The sequence below is a fragment of the Bos taurus genome, chromosome 5 (genome assembly GCF_002263795.3).
Source record: "Bos taurus isolate L1 Dominette 01449 registration number 42190680 breed Hereford chromosome 5, ARS-UCD2.0, whole genome shotgun sequence".
Taxonomy (NCBI): Eukaryota; Metazoa; Chordata; class Mammalia; order Artiodactyla; family Bovidae; genus Bos; species Bos taurus.
The window spans coordinates 26,508,051-26,524,441 of NC_037332.1; the positions used below are offsets into that span (position 1 = coordinate 26,508,051).

The 16,391-nt window shown below is 53.3% G+C and overlaps 3 protein-coding genes across 11 annotated transcripts in view; 2 read left to right on the top strand and 1 right to left on the bottom strand.

The window, feature by feature from the left end:
- Window positions 1–6,676, top strand: part of ATF7 (activating transcription factor 7) — a 95,226-nt gene extending 88,550 nt beyond the window's left edge. For 5 of the 6 annotated variants that reach the window (XM_005206196.5, XM_059886667.1, XM_059886666.1 and 2 more), the window contains one exon: window positions 1,181–6,676. In XM_005206196.5, the coding sequence (XP_005206253.1) occupies window positions 1,181–1,398 (218 nt within the window). In that variant the 3' untranslated portion in view covers window positions 1,399–6,676. The remainder of the gene's footprint in view (window positions 1–1,180) is intronic. The other variant, NM_001192843.1, reaches the window with a different exon arrangement.
- Window positions 6,677–9,622: 2,946 nt separating this feature from the next.
- Window positions 9,623–10,534, top strand: NPFF (neuropeptide FF-amide peptide precursor). The gene is given in 3 exon segments (NM_174123.3): window positions 9,623–9,740; window positions 10,101–10,222; window positions 10,332–10,534. Coding segments are annotated over 3 exon segments (348 nt in total). The 5' UTR covers window positions 9,623–9,632; the 3' UTR covers window positions 10,450–10,534.
- Window positions 10,535–10,781: 247 nt separating this feature from the next.
- TARBP2 (TARBP2 subunit of RISC loading complex) lies at window positions 10,782–16,359 on the bottom strand. 4 transcript variants are annotated; one of them, XM_024991692.2, is made up of 9 exons: window positions 15,941–16,359; window positions 15,224–15,388; window positions 14,328–14,430; window positions 13,637–13,732; window positions 12,990–13,062; window positions 12,640–12,757; window positions 12,217–12,344; window positions 11,374–11,575; window positions 10,782–11,213 (listed from the first exon to the last, which is right to left on the bottom strand). In XM_024991692.2, exons 2-9 carry the CDS (start codon window positions 15,381–15,383, stop codon window positions 11,056–11,058), a joined length of 1,038 nt encoding a protein of 345 aa, XP_024847460.1. In that variant the 5' UTR covers window positions 15,384–15,388; window positions 15,941–16,359; the 3' UTR covers window positions 10,782–11,055.
- Window positions 16,360–16,391: the final 32 nt, after the last annotated feature.

The following is a 16,391-nucleotide window of genomic DNA, read 5'->3' on the forward strand; positions in this document are numbered from 1 at the left end:
ACTAAAAAGCCTCTTGATGAAAGTGAAGAGGAGAGTGAAAAAGTTGGCTTAAAGCTCAACATTCAGAAAACAAAGATCATGGCATCTGGTCCCATCACTTCATGGGAAGTAGATGGGGAAACAGTGGAAACAGTGTCAGACTTTATTTTTGGGGGCTCCAAAATCACTGCAGATGGTGACTGCAGCCATGAAATTAAAAGACTCTTACTCCTTGAAAGGAAAGTTATGACCAACCTAGATAGCCTATTCAAAAGCAGAGACATTACTTTGCTAACAAAGGTCCGTCTAGTCAAGGCTATGGTTTTTCCTGTGGTCATGTATGGATGTGAGAGTTGGACTGTGAAGAAGGCTGAGCGCCGACGAATTGATGCTTTTGAACTGTGGTGTTGGAGAAGACTCTTGAGAGCCCCTTGGACTGCAAGGAGATAAAACCAGTCCATTCTGAAGGAGATCAGCCCTGGGATTTCTTTGGAAGGAATGATGCTAAAACTGAAACTCCAGTACTTTGGCCACCTCATGCAAAGAGTTGACTCATTGGAAAAGACTCTGATGCTGGGAGGGATTGGGGGCAGGAGGAGAAGGGGACGACAGAGGATGAGATGGCTGGATGGCATCACCAACTCAATGGACGTGAGTCTGAGTGAACTCTGGGAGTTGGTGATGGACAGGGAGGCCTGGCGTGCTGCGATTCATGGGGTCGCAGAGAGTCGGACACGACTGAGCGACTGAACTGAACTGATCCTTAGTGCAACTCCATGCTAAAGGAATATTAAAAGTAATAGAATGATTGCAGTGTTGTGAGCATTAATGAGAGGATAGCTTAAAAAGAGAGATTTATTTTAAATCACCTTTAAAGACATGAATAAGAGGAAGAGTGTTCCAATGGGTTAATGAACTATGCAGAGACCAAGAAGCCAGGTAGTGTAATTAACATGTTGGGGATTTGCTTTATTGGGATGAATAGGTGAATTTTGGCCTAGCTTACTTCCCTTCTCACAACTAGTGGTTTCCTAGCCCATTTGTGCCTTAGAAGCCAAGATTCTGGGAAGTTTCTCCCACTAAAAATATGGGCTTCGTTTTCCTTTGGGGCCCTTTAGAATTTCAGGGAAAGGTAGTTCTGCCTACGTCCACATTCTGTTTCCTAACCACTTGCTCTGTTTTTTGCCCTGCTTCCTTTCAGAAAGCCCCAAGGAAAGCTCAGAGCCAACGGGTTCACCAGCCCCTGTGATTCAACACAGCTCAGCAACAGCCCCGAGCAACGGCCTCAGTGTTCGCTCTGCAGCCGAAGCTGTGGCCACCTCAGTGCTCACTCAAATGGCCAGCCAAAGGACAGAACTGGGCATGCCCATACAGTCGCATGTGATCATGACCCCACAGTCTCAGTCTGCGGGCAGATGATGCCTCCCCTGGTGGAGGGGTCCCCAGCCAGAGCTCGCCCGCCCAAGAGTCAAGAGAGACGTCATCTTATGCTCTCCCGTCTGCCTTGGACACGGCAATATGGGGGAGGGAATTGCGTGTTGTGAGTAATGGTCAGATGTGGGGCTTTTCTCACACAGTCATGTACGTTGACACCTGTACTAGGAGCCTCCCAGCCCCAGAGCCACATAGATCATTCCCCAAGAGGGAAGTTTCTGATGTACCCACAGCCAGAGGCCTTTATGGATGGTCTGAACAATCACCCTGCCCATGCACGTGTACCTGTCTCTTAACACTAACGCTTGCACTTCTGGGATTCAGTTTCTCAGTTGCCTCTCTTCCCACCCAGCCATGGATGATACCTTCTTGATCCTTAGCAGCATGCCACTTCCTGCTCGGTAGAGGGAGGCTAGAGTTGACAGCACATCACTGCTGCCCCGTCCCTAGCCACCCCGTGGACTCAGGACTTCATCTCCCAGGAGCTGCTTATTGGTCCCATTTTCCCCTTCATAAATTCTAGTTAAAACATTGACTTACGGAGAATGTAAGGTTACCTCTAATGTATGAATTAGCAGTATTTCCCAGCTCTTCCATAAACTTTAGCCCTTCTCCCTACCAGCCACCAAAAACAAAAAGAAATGAAATCTTAAAAGTTCTAGTACTTTCTCATTTATTTCAGAGCTATTTGGGTACCTCATTTTTTCTCTTGAGTTTTCCCAGTCTGGTGGTGAAGTCTTTTCCACCTCCCACTAAGCCTTAGCACCTTCATCTTATGGCCTTATTAGATACCGCTCAGTAGTGAAAAGAGAAAACACCCAGGATTTGACTGGCTGATTCCCTCCCCACCCCTGCTCTGTCCTCCAGGACAGACAGGAACAATGTGGTTTGAAAGCTTGTTCCATCAGTTTACTGGATTGATTATGTTTTACAACAGCATATCAGCCAAAGCGTACATACTCCTTTTGGTCATCTTTACACTCCTGTGTCTCTGTCTCTTCATCCCCCTGCCTGTATCCCTGCCTCTGTCTCTCTTCTGTAATTGGTTCTGATGCAGCCCTCTGGAGGCTGTCATGTGGGGGACTTTTGTGCTCCCTCACTCCCCTCACCCCCATCTCTCAGCCTCACATGCCTGTCGTCTTTTATGAGCAAGGGTCTTATATGCACGAATGAGCCTCACTGATCTACCTTCTTTCTCGCGCGCGACTCCAAGCCTGGCCTCTAGGTCTCCTGGTTCTGTAGTGTTTCTTTCGCTCTTTTCTGCTCTCTGCCCCCGGGATGTGATGCTTCTCTGTAGTCTAAGCCCCAGGACTCAGGCATCCTAGCCAAGGTCCGGAGTGGGTTTTCTTGAGTATGAGATAGGTTGGAAGGAGGCGCGGGAAGGGGAGGTGGAATACTGATGTCCACCAAAGAGCCCTGTTTGTTGAAAGGTCCAACCTGCTGGGAAATTAGTGACTATTGCTCTCAGCCATTCTTACTTTGAAAAGTTGGGTTGCAGGGGGGACATTTTTATCCTTCTTGCCCCTCTTTCTTCCCCATTAAGACTTCTCGTCTTCCTTTGGCTCTGAACTATGCAATTTCTACCAAGGCCATAGGAAGCAGTCCAAAGCCAGAGGCCTGTGGATAGATAGGTCAGCTTTAATAGCCCTTCAGTATGAATCCCTTCCAATTGTCCCAGAGCCACTTTCTGCCATCTGCCCATGCCAGTAATGTCCCTTTCTCTCTGTCTCTCTCTCTCTTTCCTACTTCCATCTTATACATGCATACAGAGTAACTGCCAGCTTCCTTTCTTATCTTCCAAAATTGGCTGTCAGAGAGCAATGAGGAAATGGTCTAAACTGCAAGATCCCTGTCTCCTCAGACTGATAAACTGGTGAGCCAGCCAGATGACATGTTTACTGCATTTGTTTTTAATTTCCCCTCCTGTGTTCAGAGCTGGTGCTGAAGAAGCCACACCTGGTGAAGAAAGAGGAGAGAGAAACATGGTTTTCTCATCCTCCCCCACCTAGGACCCAACAGGAACAGCCCCTGTGGTGACTCAGACTAGCAAACGGCACAACAGATGGTCAGGATACAGGTGACCACCTCCAGGGACTCTGCTTGCCTTTAAAACTTCACAGCCATACTTATGCTCAGGACATTTCCTGTAGATGGTTGCTCTCTGGGATTTTCTCCTGCCTTAGCTGTGTTTCATTTTTTTGTTACCTTGATTTCCCGCTAGTAGCCTTGCCCTAAAGCTTGACTGCGTTTATGGCTCCTAAGGAGCCTTCATAAGGCCCTTGGCTAATTTTCTTCCCCCTTTAGTCAAGTGTCTTCAAGTTAAGGATCAGGCTGGCACTGCACATGTGTGCTGCCTCACTGCCTGACCTTGAGGGAAGTTGGAGTCCCTGCTGGTCTTCCCTGGGTAGGAAGTCTAATTTATGGAGCGGGTTTTAATTTCTTAGTCCCCGTGTCTAAGTAAGTCCTTATTTCATTCTCGTCAGTGGGAAGTTAGTCCTGGGGACCTGAGAGGCATGGGCAGAACCTTAGTGGAGCAGCAGTGAGCTGCGGAAGGGACGCGACAGGACCGCCCCCACCCGTACAGCCCTCTTATTGGTTTTCGGTCTCACTGCGAAAGCAGAGCAATTGCTAGAGCTGAAGCCCCTCCTGTAGTCAAGGAGAATGACACTTACCTTGTGACTGCAGCCAGCTGTGTGGCCGCTCACCCCGCTCCTTGCCTTCCAGACCCATCTGAACCAGAACAAACATCATGGAGGGTGTCACTTACTCCTTCTGAAGGACCATGGCCTTTCTATGGGCCTAAGGGAGGACACATTCTGAAAGCGGCTGGGAATGGGCTTCCCTGGTGGCTCAGATGGTAAAGAATCTGCTTGCAATGCAGGAGACCCGATTTCCATCCCTGGGCCAAGAAGATCCCCTGGAGAAGGGAATGACTACCCATTCCAGTATTCTTGCCTGGAAACTTCCATGGACAGAGGAGCCTGGCAGGTTGTAGTCCGTGGGGTTGTAAACAGTTGGACACAACTGAGCCACTAACACTTTGACTTCTAAGGGAAGACAGTTTCTGAAAGGGGAAGAGTGATGCCTTGGGACTTTCCTAAGTGAACACAGGACTCAGTCCTCCCACTCACCCCAAGGACACAGCTGTTAGAGATGCAAGGCCATAGAGGAGGGGCCAGAACCACGTCTTCTGGTTCACAGACTTTCAGCCACGTCGTCTTAAAGCTTGTTTAGAGTTGAAAAGTCTGAGAAAGCCTCCCACTCTATTAGGAAGGACTAGAAGGAGTAGGACCTCCTTTGCTTCATTTTTCCCTGTTGGTTGTATGTCCCAAATCTGGCTTCCTTTGGCCTCTGCTCTCCTCCTTGGCCCTGAGCCCTAGACTCTACACTCTTGGTGGCAGTAAGGAGGAGATAGCCTAACTGAACTGCATTTTGCTGCCTTCCCTATGCCTGTTCTGTTGTTCAGTTCCTTTCCTGATTTACTGCCCTCCAGCACCACCCATCCTGGTAGACAGGGTGCTTAACCATAACAACGCCCCAACTGCAGCCTGAACCACCAAGCAGACACCAAAGTATTCCTCCCCTGTTCGCTCACACTGAGAGGCTCCTTGAAAGGTGCTAGCCCTGAGACAGCTCTTCCCCACAAAGATCCCATTTCTTTCCTAACTTCCTTCCCATCCCGAAATCATTATTTTTCAGTAATATTATACATTGTATACACAGGAAGGAAATGTACTCTTTTTTTTTTTAATGTCATAACCAGTCTTTAGAATCCAGTCCTTCTAGCTGTATATCACATATGCCTTTGTTGATACGCTCTTTCTGCTTTCTTTAGACTTTTTTTTGACAGGGGTGGAGGGAAGAGCAGGACAGGTGAGGATCCTAAGGCAAATTAAAGGATCCTGCCCCGCAGTCCTACTTCAGCCTCCCACAACCCTAATCATTCCCTTGATCGTAGAGAACTGATTTCTCTGTTTCTGCATGCACGCATGCAGGCGCACACAGGCCTAAATGCCACACTCCAGGGCGGTGACCCGGCAGGAATGAGCAGAGATGGTTGCTGGCCAGCATTCCCACCCTCCAGAGCCGTTCATTCGTTTCTGTTTGGGGTAAAGTTCTTCCCCAGAATGAGAAGGGGCTGGGGAGTGTAGGGCAGCTTAGGGCAGCTTCCGTCCTTGGCAGATGCAGGTTTGTATCACAGAGTTTCTCTTTTTAATGGGGGCTGGTAGCCTAGAGCTGTCTCATCAGCATTAACCTCTGGTGAGTGCCGTTTTAGCTGTAAGAAGTGGCTATGAGCACTAGTTTCACTGACTCCCTTAGGGCAGTGGTTCTCAGAATGTGGTCCGGGACCAGCAGGACCATCGTCTGAGAACTTGTTAGACATGCACGCTCGGGCCCCATTCCAGACATACTGAATCAGAAATTCTGGGGATGGGCTCTGATAAGCACTCAGAGCCATTCTCAGACACACTGAGGTTTGAGAACCATTGCCTTAGGGGCGAGCTGGGAAATCCTTGTAGGGTGTCCCATCCTCTGCCGTAGCACTAACATTTTTCCATTTTGTCCAGTCCCTCCCTCCACTGCCATTAAAACAATAACAACATCACTCATCTCAAAACCTAGATTTGTCTTCCTCTACTTACCCCCAAAACCTGTCCTGCGTGGATCTGGACAGGAGTTGGCCCATACCCCCTCGCAAACGGATTACTCCATGTTCTTTGTTACAGGAAGGACCAGCTGTCCTGTTCTCCCACCCACCCCACCCCCTAACACACCTTTCAGGCAGGGAGATGAGCCTCCAGCCCCAGCAGTGGAAGCCATAGTCTCCTGACATAGTATCTGTTGAAAAGAAAGCTGTGTGTATCTATGGTTCTATCTCTGTTCATCTGTATATCTTTGACATGTAGCAACACCTCTCCATGTCATTAAGGAACTTGACTCTGGGTCTGGGTTTCCCCGGGCCCCAGTGGTGGACTTTGACAGGCAGGAGGATGCAGTGCTACAGGCTGTTTTGTTACAAAACTGTCTTCCTTTCTCCCCCCACCCACTTCAGCATGATCCCTGTGAGCAGGTTCTCACAGTCTCCTTGGGACGGGGCTGAGGCGGAGGCTTCGCTCTGTTCTCCCTTCCCGTCCCTCCTCCTCTCCCCTCGCCACATAGCAGTCACCCCAGCCATGCCTTCTCCCTCTCCCAGCCTTGCCCTGACGTATATTGTGCCTTATTTATGCTGCAAATATAACATTAAACTATGAAGAGAACCACTGTCCTGTCTGATGCTTCAATCTACAAGTCCCATTCTTTCTGGGAACTCATTGGGCTCTCATGCCTGGGATCTTCACTCTCCCAATTCTTAGGACAGAAAGAACTGGCATTCTTATCCCTTCTTTTTATGCAGGGGAAGACACAGCCTAGAGGAGGTGGGTGGTTTGTAGGAATTACATAACACACCAGAAGGCTCAGCTCTGCCCTGGGGACAAGGGTCCTCGGCATCATGGGAGCCCGCCTAGAAAGAACTCGGAGATCAGACGATGTTGGAAGGCAGGTGAAGTGGCCTCTTAGCCTTTCAGCATTTTGTCCCCACTTCCCCACAATTAGAGAATAATAAGCCCTACCCTCAAGAAGCTAGGAGTACACGAAGACTTAGAGAAGCATTCTGTGAGTCTATGGGTGTGGGAAGAAGAGAATCTAGAAATGAGAGGTGGAGTTTCTTTAGAAGCAGATAAGGTAGTTCACAAGAAAAACAGGTAGTGCTCAGGAACTGTGAGGCGGTGTGGGCAGGCACTACCAATGTCTTGTATCTCTATTTCTTGATACCACAAATGAGGAGGGTGAGCAGGCTGAAGAAGCCGACTAGGAGATAGCCAGCTGCCCCCAGGGGAGTGTCCAGGAGGAGAGGTGATTTACATGCAGTTCATGGCTGATGTTTGGTGCAACTTACACAAACAGAGAGCTCCAGTCTGCGGGAGAGCAGGAAGGCAGGGTGGTCCTCACTGTGGTCGAGAGCACGAGAATCCAGCGAATGGCAAAGGGAGTTGCTGAAGGCCAAATACCAAAGCCGAGACAGAAGCTTTGGAGGCTGAGATGAAACTGAGAGCAGGACAGTTTGCCAAGGTAGAAGAACTAACCCATTCTAACTTCTCGCCGAAGGAGAGGCCCATCACCTCCATCCAGGACACAGGAAGCAGCTAGAACAGCTCCTTTCTGAATCAGCCTCAGCTCAGATCCATCTGTAAGTGATCAGAGAAATAACAGGATAAACGTGTTCGGTGAGCCCGCTCCGTGCTTGGTGGAGTGCTAGATGCTTGGCATTCATTAAATTACCGTTCACAAGCGCTCTGGATAACGAGTAGTTGCCTCCTGTCACGGATGATGAGGTATAGGTTGAGACTCTTGACCAAGGCACACAGTGAAGTGTTAACAGCTGCATTAAAACCTTTCGACCCGGGAGCTGCTCTGCAGCGTGCCACCCACCTCAGACCCTGCTCCTCTGAACTTAGTCGGATAAGAACGGACAAGGACCTCAGTATGGTGCACGATCCATTTCCCATGGAAAACCATCTACCCGTGGACATGACACTTCCTTTTGAGAAGTGGTGAAACTCTAAGACATGATGACGATGAAGGTCAGGTTCTGTGCTTCGCACCATCCAGGAGACAAACCTCGCAGAAAGGCGCACCCTAACTGAGGTTGCACGGATAGAAACGAGTATCTAGGCCACCCAGATCAAAACCTGCTCTCATCTACCTTTCCAAAGTGTGAGTTGGTTTCTAGATGCCTCACTTTAAAGAAAGTGAATGCTTCCCAACTCTACAGAGTGGAAGAATCACAATCTGTCTTCGAACACGGGAAAGGCTTGTAGTGTGAGATGACAGGTCCGCTCAGAGTGGGGCAAACCAGAACCCCTGGTGGAGGCCACAAGATGAAAGCCAACTCCTTGCAAGGATGATTCTGTCTGGACTGCTCAGGAAATGGTAAATTCCCTGGGACCCGGATGTGCAAAGACAATCACAGCTAGTGTTTTAAGGACCCCTCCTCTATGCCAGGGTTACCAAAAGCGTCTCAAATAATGTTCCCCTTTGAAAGTGCTTCCTTTTAATGCTGCCATGTTTTAAGTGAAGAAACTTCACTTACAGAGAGCTAAGCATCTCGCCCAAAGCTGATTCATAGGCACTTTATATCATGAGACCTCTCTGGCATCAGCTAAAGAACCACACTGGCGGGAGTTCTGAGGAAGGACTAGGATCAGAAGGGAATACTTCCTGAGAGGTGGTGACTGATTTTTCCTAAGGGGGATTCTAGGTACCTGCCCCAATCAGTCAGAGGCAGAGCCAGGAAGAGCCTGGACCGACTAGAGGGAGGTAGACAAAAACAACAATCTAACCCCAGGATCCTGCCCCTGCCTTTCTGGGACTCTGACGTCAGGGCCTTGGGACCTCGCCTTCATTGAACTCTACTCCAGAGAGAAAATGGCCAAGCCGACCGTGCACAGCCGTGGCCGCAGGGTGGCAGCAGTGCTTCGGCTGCAGAGCGCTGCTCCGTACTCTGAAAGTGGGGCTGGTCCAGAGCAGTGCTGGTGAAGATGGGGTCTGTCTCCAAACATCTGATGCAATCTCCACTTTCTGAGGGGCTCTGAGACTGCTTTTGTCTCCTGTACCTCACTTTTCTCTCCACAGGCACATCTCAGAGTAGTGACTCCATTTTTAACTCTCCAAGAGGCAGGTCCACGTGGGTGTAAATGGGCCAGGAGGCCCTGCCTGCAGCCTCCCAAGTCCCCGGACGGGATCACCCTGACTCTTTCCTCCTTCCTTTCCAGAACATGATGCCTAGCCTGACAGGGCTTTCTGTGTGTTTTATTTTACAAGCTAGCAAGGAGAGGAGGTGATCCATGGGAGCTCTCCAACCTGTTGAGGGATTGGGAGTTCTTGAAGGCCCCCCAGGGCTCTGACAAAGCATCTGCAATTAATGATGCTTCTTGAGCTCTGGAGACAGGATTTATGCATCTAATAAAGTCTGTAACTCTAAGCTTAGGGGCTGGGGCCGGAGGCTGAGAGCAGGAAGTCCCACAGGGGCCGGGGAGGGGGGTCCCAGGCGGCTCTTAATGGAGCTGTGCATTTCCATTGCCTTCTCTAGATTGCCCCTCAGGCGGCTGTGGGAGGTGAGGAACAGGGGGACAGCAGGTATAAGAGGCGGGTGTGGCCACAGCAAGGCAGATGGCAGCATGGACGCCAGGCAGGCAGCAGCGCTGCTGCTGGTGCTGCTGTTAGTAACAGACTGGAGCCACGCTGAAGGACCAGGGGGCCGGGATGGAGGAGACCAGATCTTCATGGTAAGTGAGCATGCCCGTCCTCATCTCACCATTTTCCTGGACCTCGGTTTGAGACTTCTAGAGAAGGAAATGGCAACCCACTCCAGTATTCTTGCCTGGAGAATCCCATGGACAGAGGAGCCTGGCAGGCTACAGTCCACGGGGGTCACAAAGAGTCGGACACGACTGACTAAAAACAAAAGCTTGAGACTTACATTCCAGGTTCAAATACTCTGGCTCCCAGGGTCACTGGGTCCTCACATCTGAGGAAATGACTCCTTAGCCTCCTACAACTTGTCCTGGAGGTCACTCCATTCCCCTTGTGATCTAAATGCCCAAGGCCCTTACCCATCTTCCTTCCTGGATGGCTCTATACTACAGGAGGAAGACAGCGGCGCCCACCCAGCACAGGATGCTCAGACCCCTAGGTCGCTCCTGCGCTCCCTGCTCCAGGCCATGCAGAGACCCGGCCGGAGTCCAGCCTTCCTGTTTCAGCCCCAGAGGTGAGTCTAGGAGGGTCAGAGGCAAGGCCAGGGCTGAAGGGAGAGGAGTGGGAGGAGAGGAAAGGGGGGATCTGGGAGGACCCATAGCTGAGGGTGGATCTCTCCTAAGGTTTGGCAGAAACACCCGGGGCTCCTGGAGCAACAAAAGACTGAGTCCTCGAGCTGGAGAGGGGCTGAGTTCCCCCTTTTGGAGCCTGGCTGCCCCTCAGCGCTTTGGGAAGAAGTGACATGTCATCCTCTGAGGTCTGCATGCAAGGCCCATGCCCCAAACTGCCACGTGTCCCCTGCAAATAAAGCTGTCTGGCTTCTGAATCCGTGTGCGCGTGTCTGCATCCGCATGAGACATGGGAGGGAGTCCCAAGACAAGAACCACAGCCTCCCCCACCTCCACTAAACCCAACTCTCCAGGAACACAGGCGATGGTGTGCCCAGATGTCAGCGCACCCACCAGAAAGGCAAACATGGGGACGCGTGGGGAGCAGAGTGGGGAGGCGCACCGGGTACGTGAGCTGGCGCTAACCCCCTCTGCTGCTGACCACTCAGGGAAACAGACCAGGACTGAAGAATCCAAAAAGCAGCACATTTATTTGGGGCTCTAATGGGAGAGCCCCCAGTTTCATTCCCCTTGGTCATCACCAGTTACATCATGGCAGAACCTGGGCCAGCTGAGGCCCTGTGGTCCCTGGTTCCTGACCCTGTGCCCTCCTCAGCCTGCAGTCTGTGTCAGAGGTAGAGGTGGCACCTCCAGGCGGTACCAGAGCTGGGCAGGCGCACAGGCCGGGCGCAGGAAGAGCAGGGAGCAGAGGATGTATTTCATGAGTCCTGTCGTGGCTTCACTTGCTGCCCGCCATGATCTTGAGGTACTGCAGGGCACGGCGCGCAGCCTCGCCACGGGCTGCCTCCCTGGTGGCTGCAGAGCCATGACACACGGTGGCCGGCTGTGTGGACAGCTCCACCAGGCACTGGCAGAGCCCACTCAGGCTCAACTCCTCTGGAGACCGAGAGAGAAGAGGGAGGCAGTGTTGGGCAGGAGGGCAGCACCGGGGCGGGTCCATGTCACTGTCATGCCCTCCCGAGCCCTCATTCCCATCCATACTTGCTCTGGTCTAGTCCCCACCGGCCCCCGGCCCCCGATCCCCGACTAGCCATACCAATATCCAGGTAGCTGACATGAAAGGCCTGCTCCTCAGAGAGCTCACTGAGGACACTGCAGCAAGCAGGGCCCAGAGCGCCCAAGGAGCCCAGGGAGCAGCTTCGGAGGGACAGGATCTTCTCTCCCACCGAATTCCGCAGAGAATCCCAGGTGCAGCCTGGGCCTCGGTTCCGAAGTCCATCTAGGCGGGAGCCCACACCCTGACAAGACAGGGAGGGGGAAGGATGCAGCCAGGGGCTCTGAAACCAGGCCCTGAAGAGACATTCTATGCCCAAGGAGAGAAAAGCCCAAAGAATGCTTCCTCCTGTTTGCCTCCCACCTGCCAGTCAATCCCTGGATTGTCTGGTCTCTTGTCTGACTCTTCTGCAACCCCACAGACTGTAGCCCACTAGGCTCCTCTGTCCATGGAATTTTTCAGGCAAAAATACTGGAGTGGGTTGCCATTTCCTCCTCCAGGGGATCTTCCTGATCCAGGGATCGAACCCATGTCTCCTGATTGGCAGGCAGATTCTTTACCACTGAGCCACCGGGAAGCCCAATCCCTGTGTGGCCCCTTCTAACTACTAGACTGTGGACCAGATGGTCAGGCAGCCTTTCTTATTCCAATAACAGAAGCCTACAGGTCCCTTGCCCTGGGCCAGCTCCCTCCCCCAAAGCACTCACCACGCAGGCCTACAGCTGAGGCTGAAAGGGGGCCCAGGGGTCCCTGTGTCCAGAAGGAAAATGGGCAGGAGGAGGCCTGGGGCCCAGGAGGCTCACTTCCAAGTCACAGACCTGAGTCCTCAGTGCCCTGCCCTGGCATGGAGGATGGAGCATGGGGCATGGCCCACAAGCCACTCACAATGGAAAAGTGATCGTCTTCGGGCTCTGCCTCGTTCCCGTCCCGGGCATCCAGAGGCACTGTGTGCACTCGAAGCAGCATTTTGGCCGCTGCGTTACGCTTTGCCAGCTTTTTGGACGTGCCACTGCCTGCACAGGGGAGAGGGCTGCTGAATTATGGCTCCCAATAGACCCGTTGCTTCCACCCAGCTTAAACTTGGGCTGAGGGTCCCCTCAGTGGCTGTCAATTGAAAAGGGGAGCTCAGGACCTGCCAGGCACCCGGGAACCTGGCTGGCCAGAAGAGGAGGGCAAGAAAGGGTGCAAGGAAGCAGCAGCCAAGCTGGGGTCTCAGCCAGGAGCGTAGAGAGAAGCTGGGAGCTGCCCCTGGCCAGGGCTGGAGTGCTGCGGGGTAGTCACTACAAGCACTCCCCTCCGCCCAGTTACCAATCTCAATGAAACGCTCCACTCGGCAGGTCATAGTAAACTCTTTGCGGTGGGCTGGCCCAGACTCCTGGGTCACCGTGTACTCAGGCAACCGCCAGCCTTTCTGCACCACCAGCTCCTTGGAAGGGAGAAACAAGGGCGCGCAAGAGTGTGAGAGAGGAGTCCTCACATCCTCCCCGCTCCCATCCTGGGAGTCTCAGGTTCCAGGTTAGAGCAGGAGTAAAGGGAGGTGGGTGGGAAAAGCCCTCAGAACAGGGTACCCGCCCCCGATCAGCTTCCCCCACAGCCCCCGGTAAAAGCAAAGGCAGGCAGGCAGGCAGGCAGGCATGGGAAACGAGGACGCGGCACACCTGTAGAGCACCGACCGGGTTGCACTCAGACTGTTGAGGAGAGACTGGGGGCTGCACCTCCATGGGGGAGCTCCTGAAGGAAAAAGGGCCCAGGGCCAAAGCTGAGGGGGCTGGCTCCTCCTGCGGCTGCCCAGGAGTCCTCCGCCCTGCTCTTGTTTTCCCCACTGCCAGCTCCCTGCTCCCCACCAGGCAGGCAGCTGTCTCTCCAAACATCAAGCCTGCCTCCCGCCCCCTCCCCCCCTCCCCCCGACGAGGTCTCCTCCAGGTCCCAGGCTCATTTCAGTTTTCTGGAACACTTGATCACCACCTAGACAGGACAGTGGAGAGGAGGGTATATCCAGTCCCCAGAAGCACCTGATGGGACTCAAACAGAGGACCATCATGCGGCCAATTCAGAAGAAAATGGGACCAGGAAGACCTTTAGCGTGGTCAAATACTATCCACGTGGTACTGCCAAATTATAAATTACCTCCTGTCTCAAGAGCTTACCAGCTGGTGCAAATTCTTCAAACTCTGGTCCCCAACTATTCCATCCTCTGTTCACTCTCAGACTTCCTCATGCCTGACCAGCCTGGGTCTAAGGGCTGTGAGGCCGGGAGCTAGGACCCCTTTCCACCCTCCTCAGGCAGTCAGGAGAGACAAGATACCTGGTTGGGACAGCAGATGGAACGGGAGTAGCAGCCGCCGCAGCTGTAAAAACCGGCACGTCCTCAGGCAGTGAAGAATCTAGGGGAGAAAAAGAACTTCCCGAGGGGAAGGGGGCCTTTGATTCACACCCACATGGGGTGGTGGTGGGGAATAAAAGGTGGGGGACCCAGGTCCTCCTGAGCTGCCCTCCCCTAAGAAAATCTCTTTCTACCGAAGCCAAAACCTCAGGGAAGCTCAACCACCAGTTCCACCTGAGATCTTCTGGTGTCAAACACTTGATCAAAAATACTAAGAAAAGTGGGAGGGGTGTTTCTTCCTACCCAAGAACCGTGGGAGCAACCAACGCCAACCTGAGTGCAGAAGAGGGAACAACATCTTGCTGGAGAGGAGAAGTATGTTGGGGAGCAACCCCCTCCAGCCTCAGCCTCCACCCCTCTCCCTCCCCAGGCCCAACCTGGGACCCAAACCACAGCCACAACCCCACACTGCGGCTGGCCACTGCCTCCCAGCATCCCTCACAGCAGCAGGAGCCCTGCAAACATCCTGCTCAGGTTTCAGGGGAAGCTCTCAGGAAGCAGCCACGTCAAGGCAGTTCAGTGTCACCAAGTGAAGCCTATGGGGCAGAGGGGCTGACGCAGGGGCCTGGGTTCCTGACAGAGCCTCTAGGATCCTCGGCCGTTCCTCCCTCACCTGCTGTCCTCCAGGGCTGGCTCCAGCATGCTCCCCCCTTTGAGGTGTTTGAGGGCCACCTCAGCTGCCTTGTGCTTGGCTGCTTTCTTGCTGGGGCCCTGACCTAAGAGAGGGGGTGTGGGCAATACTGGAGGTCACTAGAAGGATGGAAAAGAAACCAGCATCCCACAGCCTTTCTCCTCACAACCAGAGGGAATCAACCAAGCCCCATCTCACCAACCTCCCCTTGCCCAACGCTGGAAGTGTTACTCTAACTGCTAGAAGGAAGGGCCCTTATCTTTCCACAAGTTCCCCAAATCAAGTCATGCCAGGTAGAATTGTCCTTGAGGTTAGCCACCTGGAAGTTTTTGCTCTGTCCTACTTTCCTCTGGGGAGCACTTTCTTTCAATAGAGATTGCTGGAAAAATAGTAAAAGTGTAGGCTCCAGAGTCAAAGCCTGGGTCTGCCATTTACTAGGAATGTGGTCTCGCCCCAGCCATTGAATCTCTCTCTTGGTTTCCTCGCATTCAACATGAAAATACTACCACCTACATCACTGGATTCGACCAAGGTTTAAGATTAAGTGGAATTTGATTAAGCACCTGGAACAGAGTCCAGCACAGCAGGCACTCACTCCCCCAAATGCTGCACTGAGATTTCGATTTATCTCCTTTTTCCTCTAGGATGACAACGATCTGCCCGATCACTGTGCCAGTTCTGCTTGCTCTTCTAACTCTCCTAAGTCCTAGGTACCTCCTCACAGACCTGTTCTCCCAATCCAGTCAGTGATTTTCCCCCTAAAATTTCTCCTTCCCTCACTGGTCTTGGAGAAGAGGACCGTGAAGAGACTCCAAGCAATAAAGCCAATGGGGCCCTGTGAATGCACACCCCAGCCAGGCTGCCCAAGCCTTCCTCACCAGTGCAGCTGGTGTCGCCAACGGTGACCCGGAAGGTGAAATTAGGCTGGTGGGCTTGGCCCTCGGCTTTGAGAAGGTCGTACACGGGCGTCTTCCCTATTCTGGTCCCATACTCCTGCAGAAGGCTGATCGGGGTCTTGCCCGGGTTGGCTGCCAGCATTTGCTCTATACTGGGGGTAGGGGCACAGACCCTTCATCACATCTCCCCTCTCTGCACCCACCTGGCCAAGCACTGCCATTATCAGACCCACGCACACTATGGGGGACACTGGGTCCAGGAAACCTCAGGCAGCCACTGGCTGGGGTCAAAGTGGAGTAGAGGTGCAGGCTGGGAAAGCAGGGTCCACTGCCCCGGGGCAAGCAGGGAAAGCACTGTTCCTGTCTCAGTTAGGGCGGGGGATCCTGTACCCCAGTGCAGGTTGGAAGTGCATGTCCCCTGACACAGTGCAGGCCAGGAACCCAGTACCCACCAAATGCACTTAATGTCGGGGGCATAAAGCCCAGTGCCCCAGTGCAGTCTGGGAACCGGGCCAACCCCAACTAGCTAAAGCTGGAGGCAGTGGCCACTGCCGGGGTGCATGCCGGGAACCACGGCCCACTACCCCAGTGCTTGCCGGGAACAACCCTCAGGCCAGATGCATGCTGGGGCCGCGCCGCTACTCTCTCCGCACCGCGCCAAGCTCTGCGCCCTGCAGGGATCGGTACCAGGCGGCTCACCTGGGCAGCCCGCAGCCCGTGGTAGTGCCGGAGCCTTGCTCCTCTTCACTCATTCCCTCCTCCGTCCCCGCAGGCGCCACCGTGACTGCAGCCTCCACGCGCCCCAATACACCGCCGACGAGCTAGGGCCGGGGCCAAGCCCCAAGTCGCGGCCGGTCGGGCCCACCGCGGGGCATGCTGGGATATGGAGTCCCCCGCCCACCGGACTCTATGAGCCTCCATCAGGAGGGGAGCTATCCGCCCCACAACCCTCCGCGTGGTTCGTTCAGGCAGGCAGCACCGCCTTCTGGGAGGAGTGGACCCTTCCACTGTCGCTTCCCGAGTTGAGGGTGGTTTTTTGTTTTTTTTATTTTTAACAACGTCCCGCCTCCTTCCTTCCGCGTCTCCTCACTCCGGGCTGGAACTCGGGGCATGCGTACCAGCAAAGTGGAAGCGGCTGGGGGCGGGGCAG

What these genes read in the sequence shown, in the direction of transcription:
- TARBP2 (XM_024991691.2), bottom strand. Translation starts at nt 15,718, where the DNA reads ATGCCCCCGACATTAAGTGCATTTG. An exon ending in CCAGCCCTGGAGGACAGCAG is followed by an intron (nt 13,733 to 14,327) that starts GTGAGGGAGGAA and finishes CCCCTCGGGAAG; the next exon opens with TTCTTTTTCTCCCCTAGATT. An exon ending in CCATCTGCTGTCCCAACCAG is followed by an intron (nt 13,063 to 13,636) that starts GTATCTTGTCTC and finishes TTTTTCCTTCAG; the next exon opens with GAGCTCCCCCATGGAGGTGC.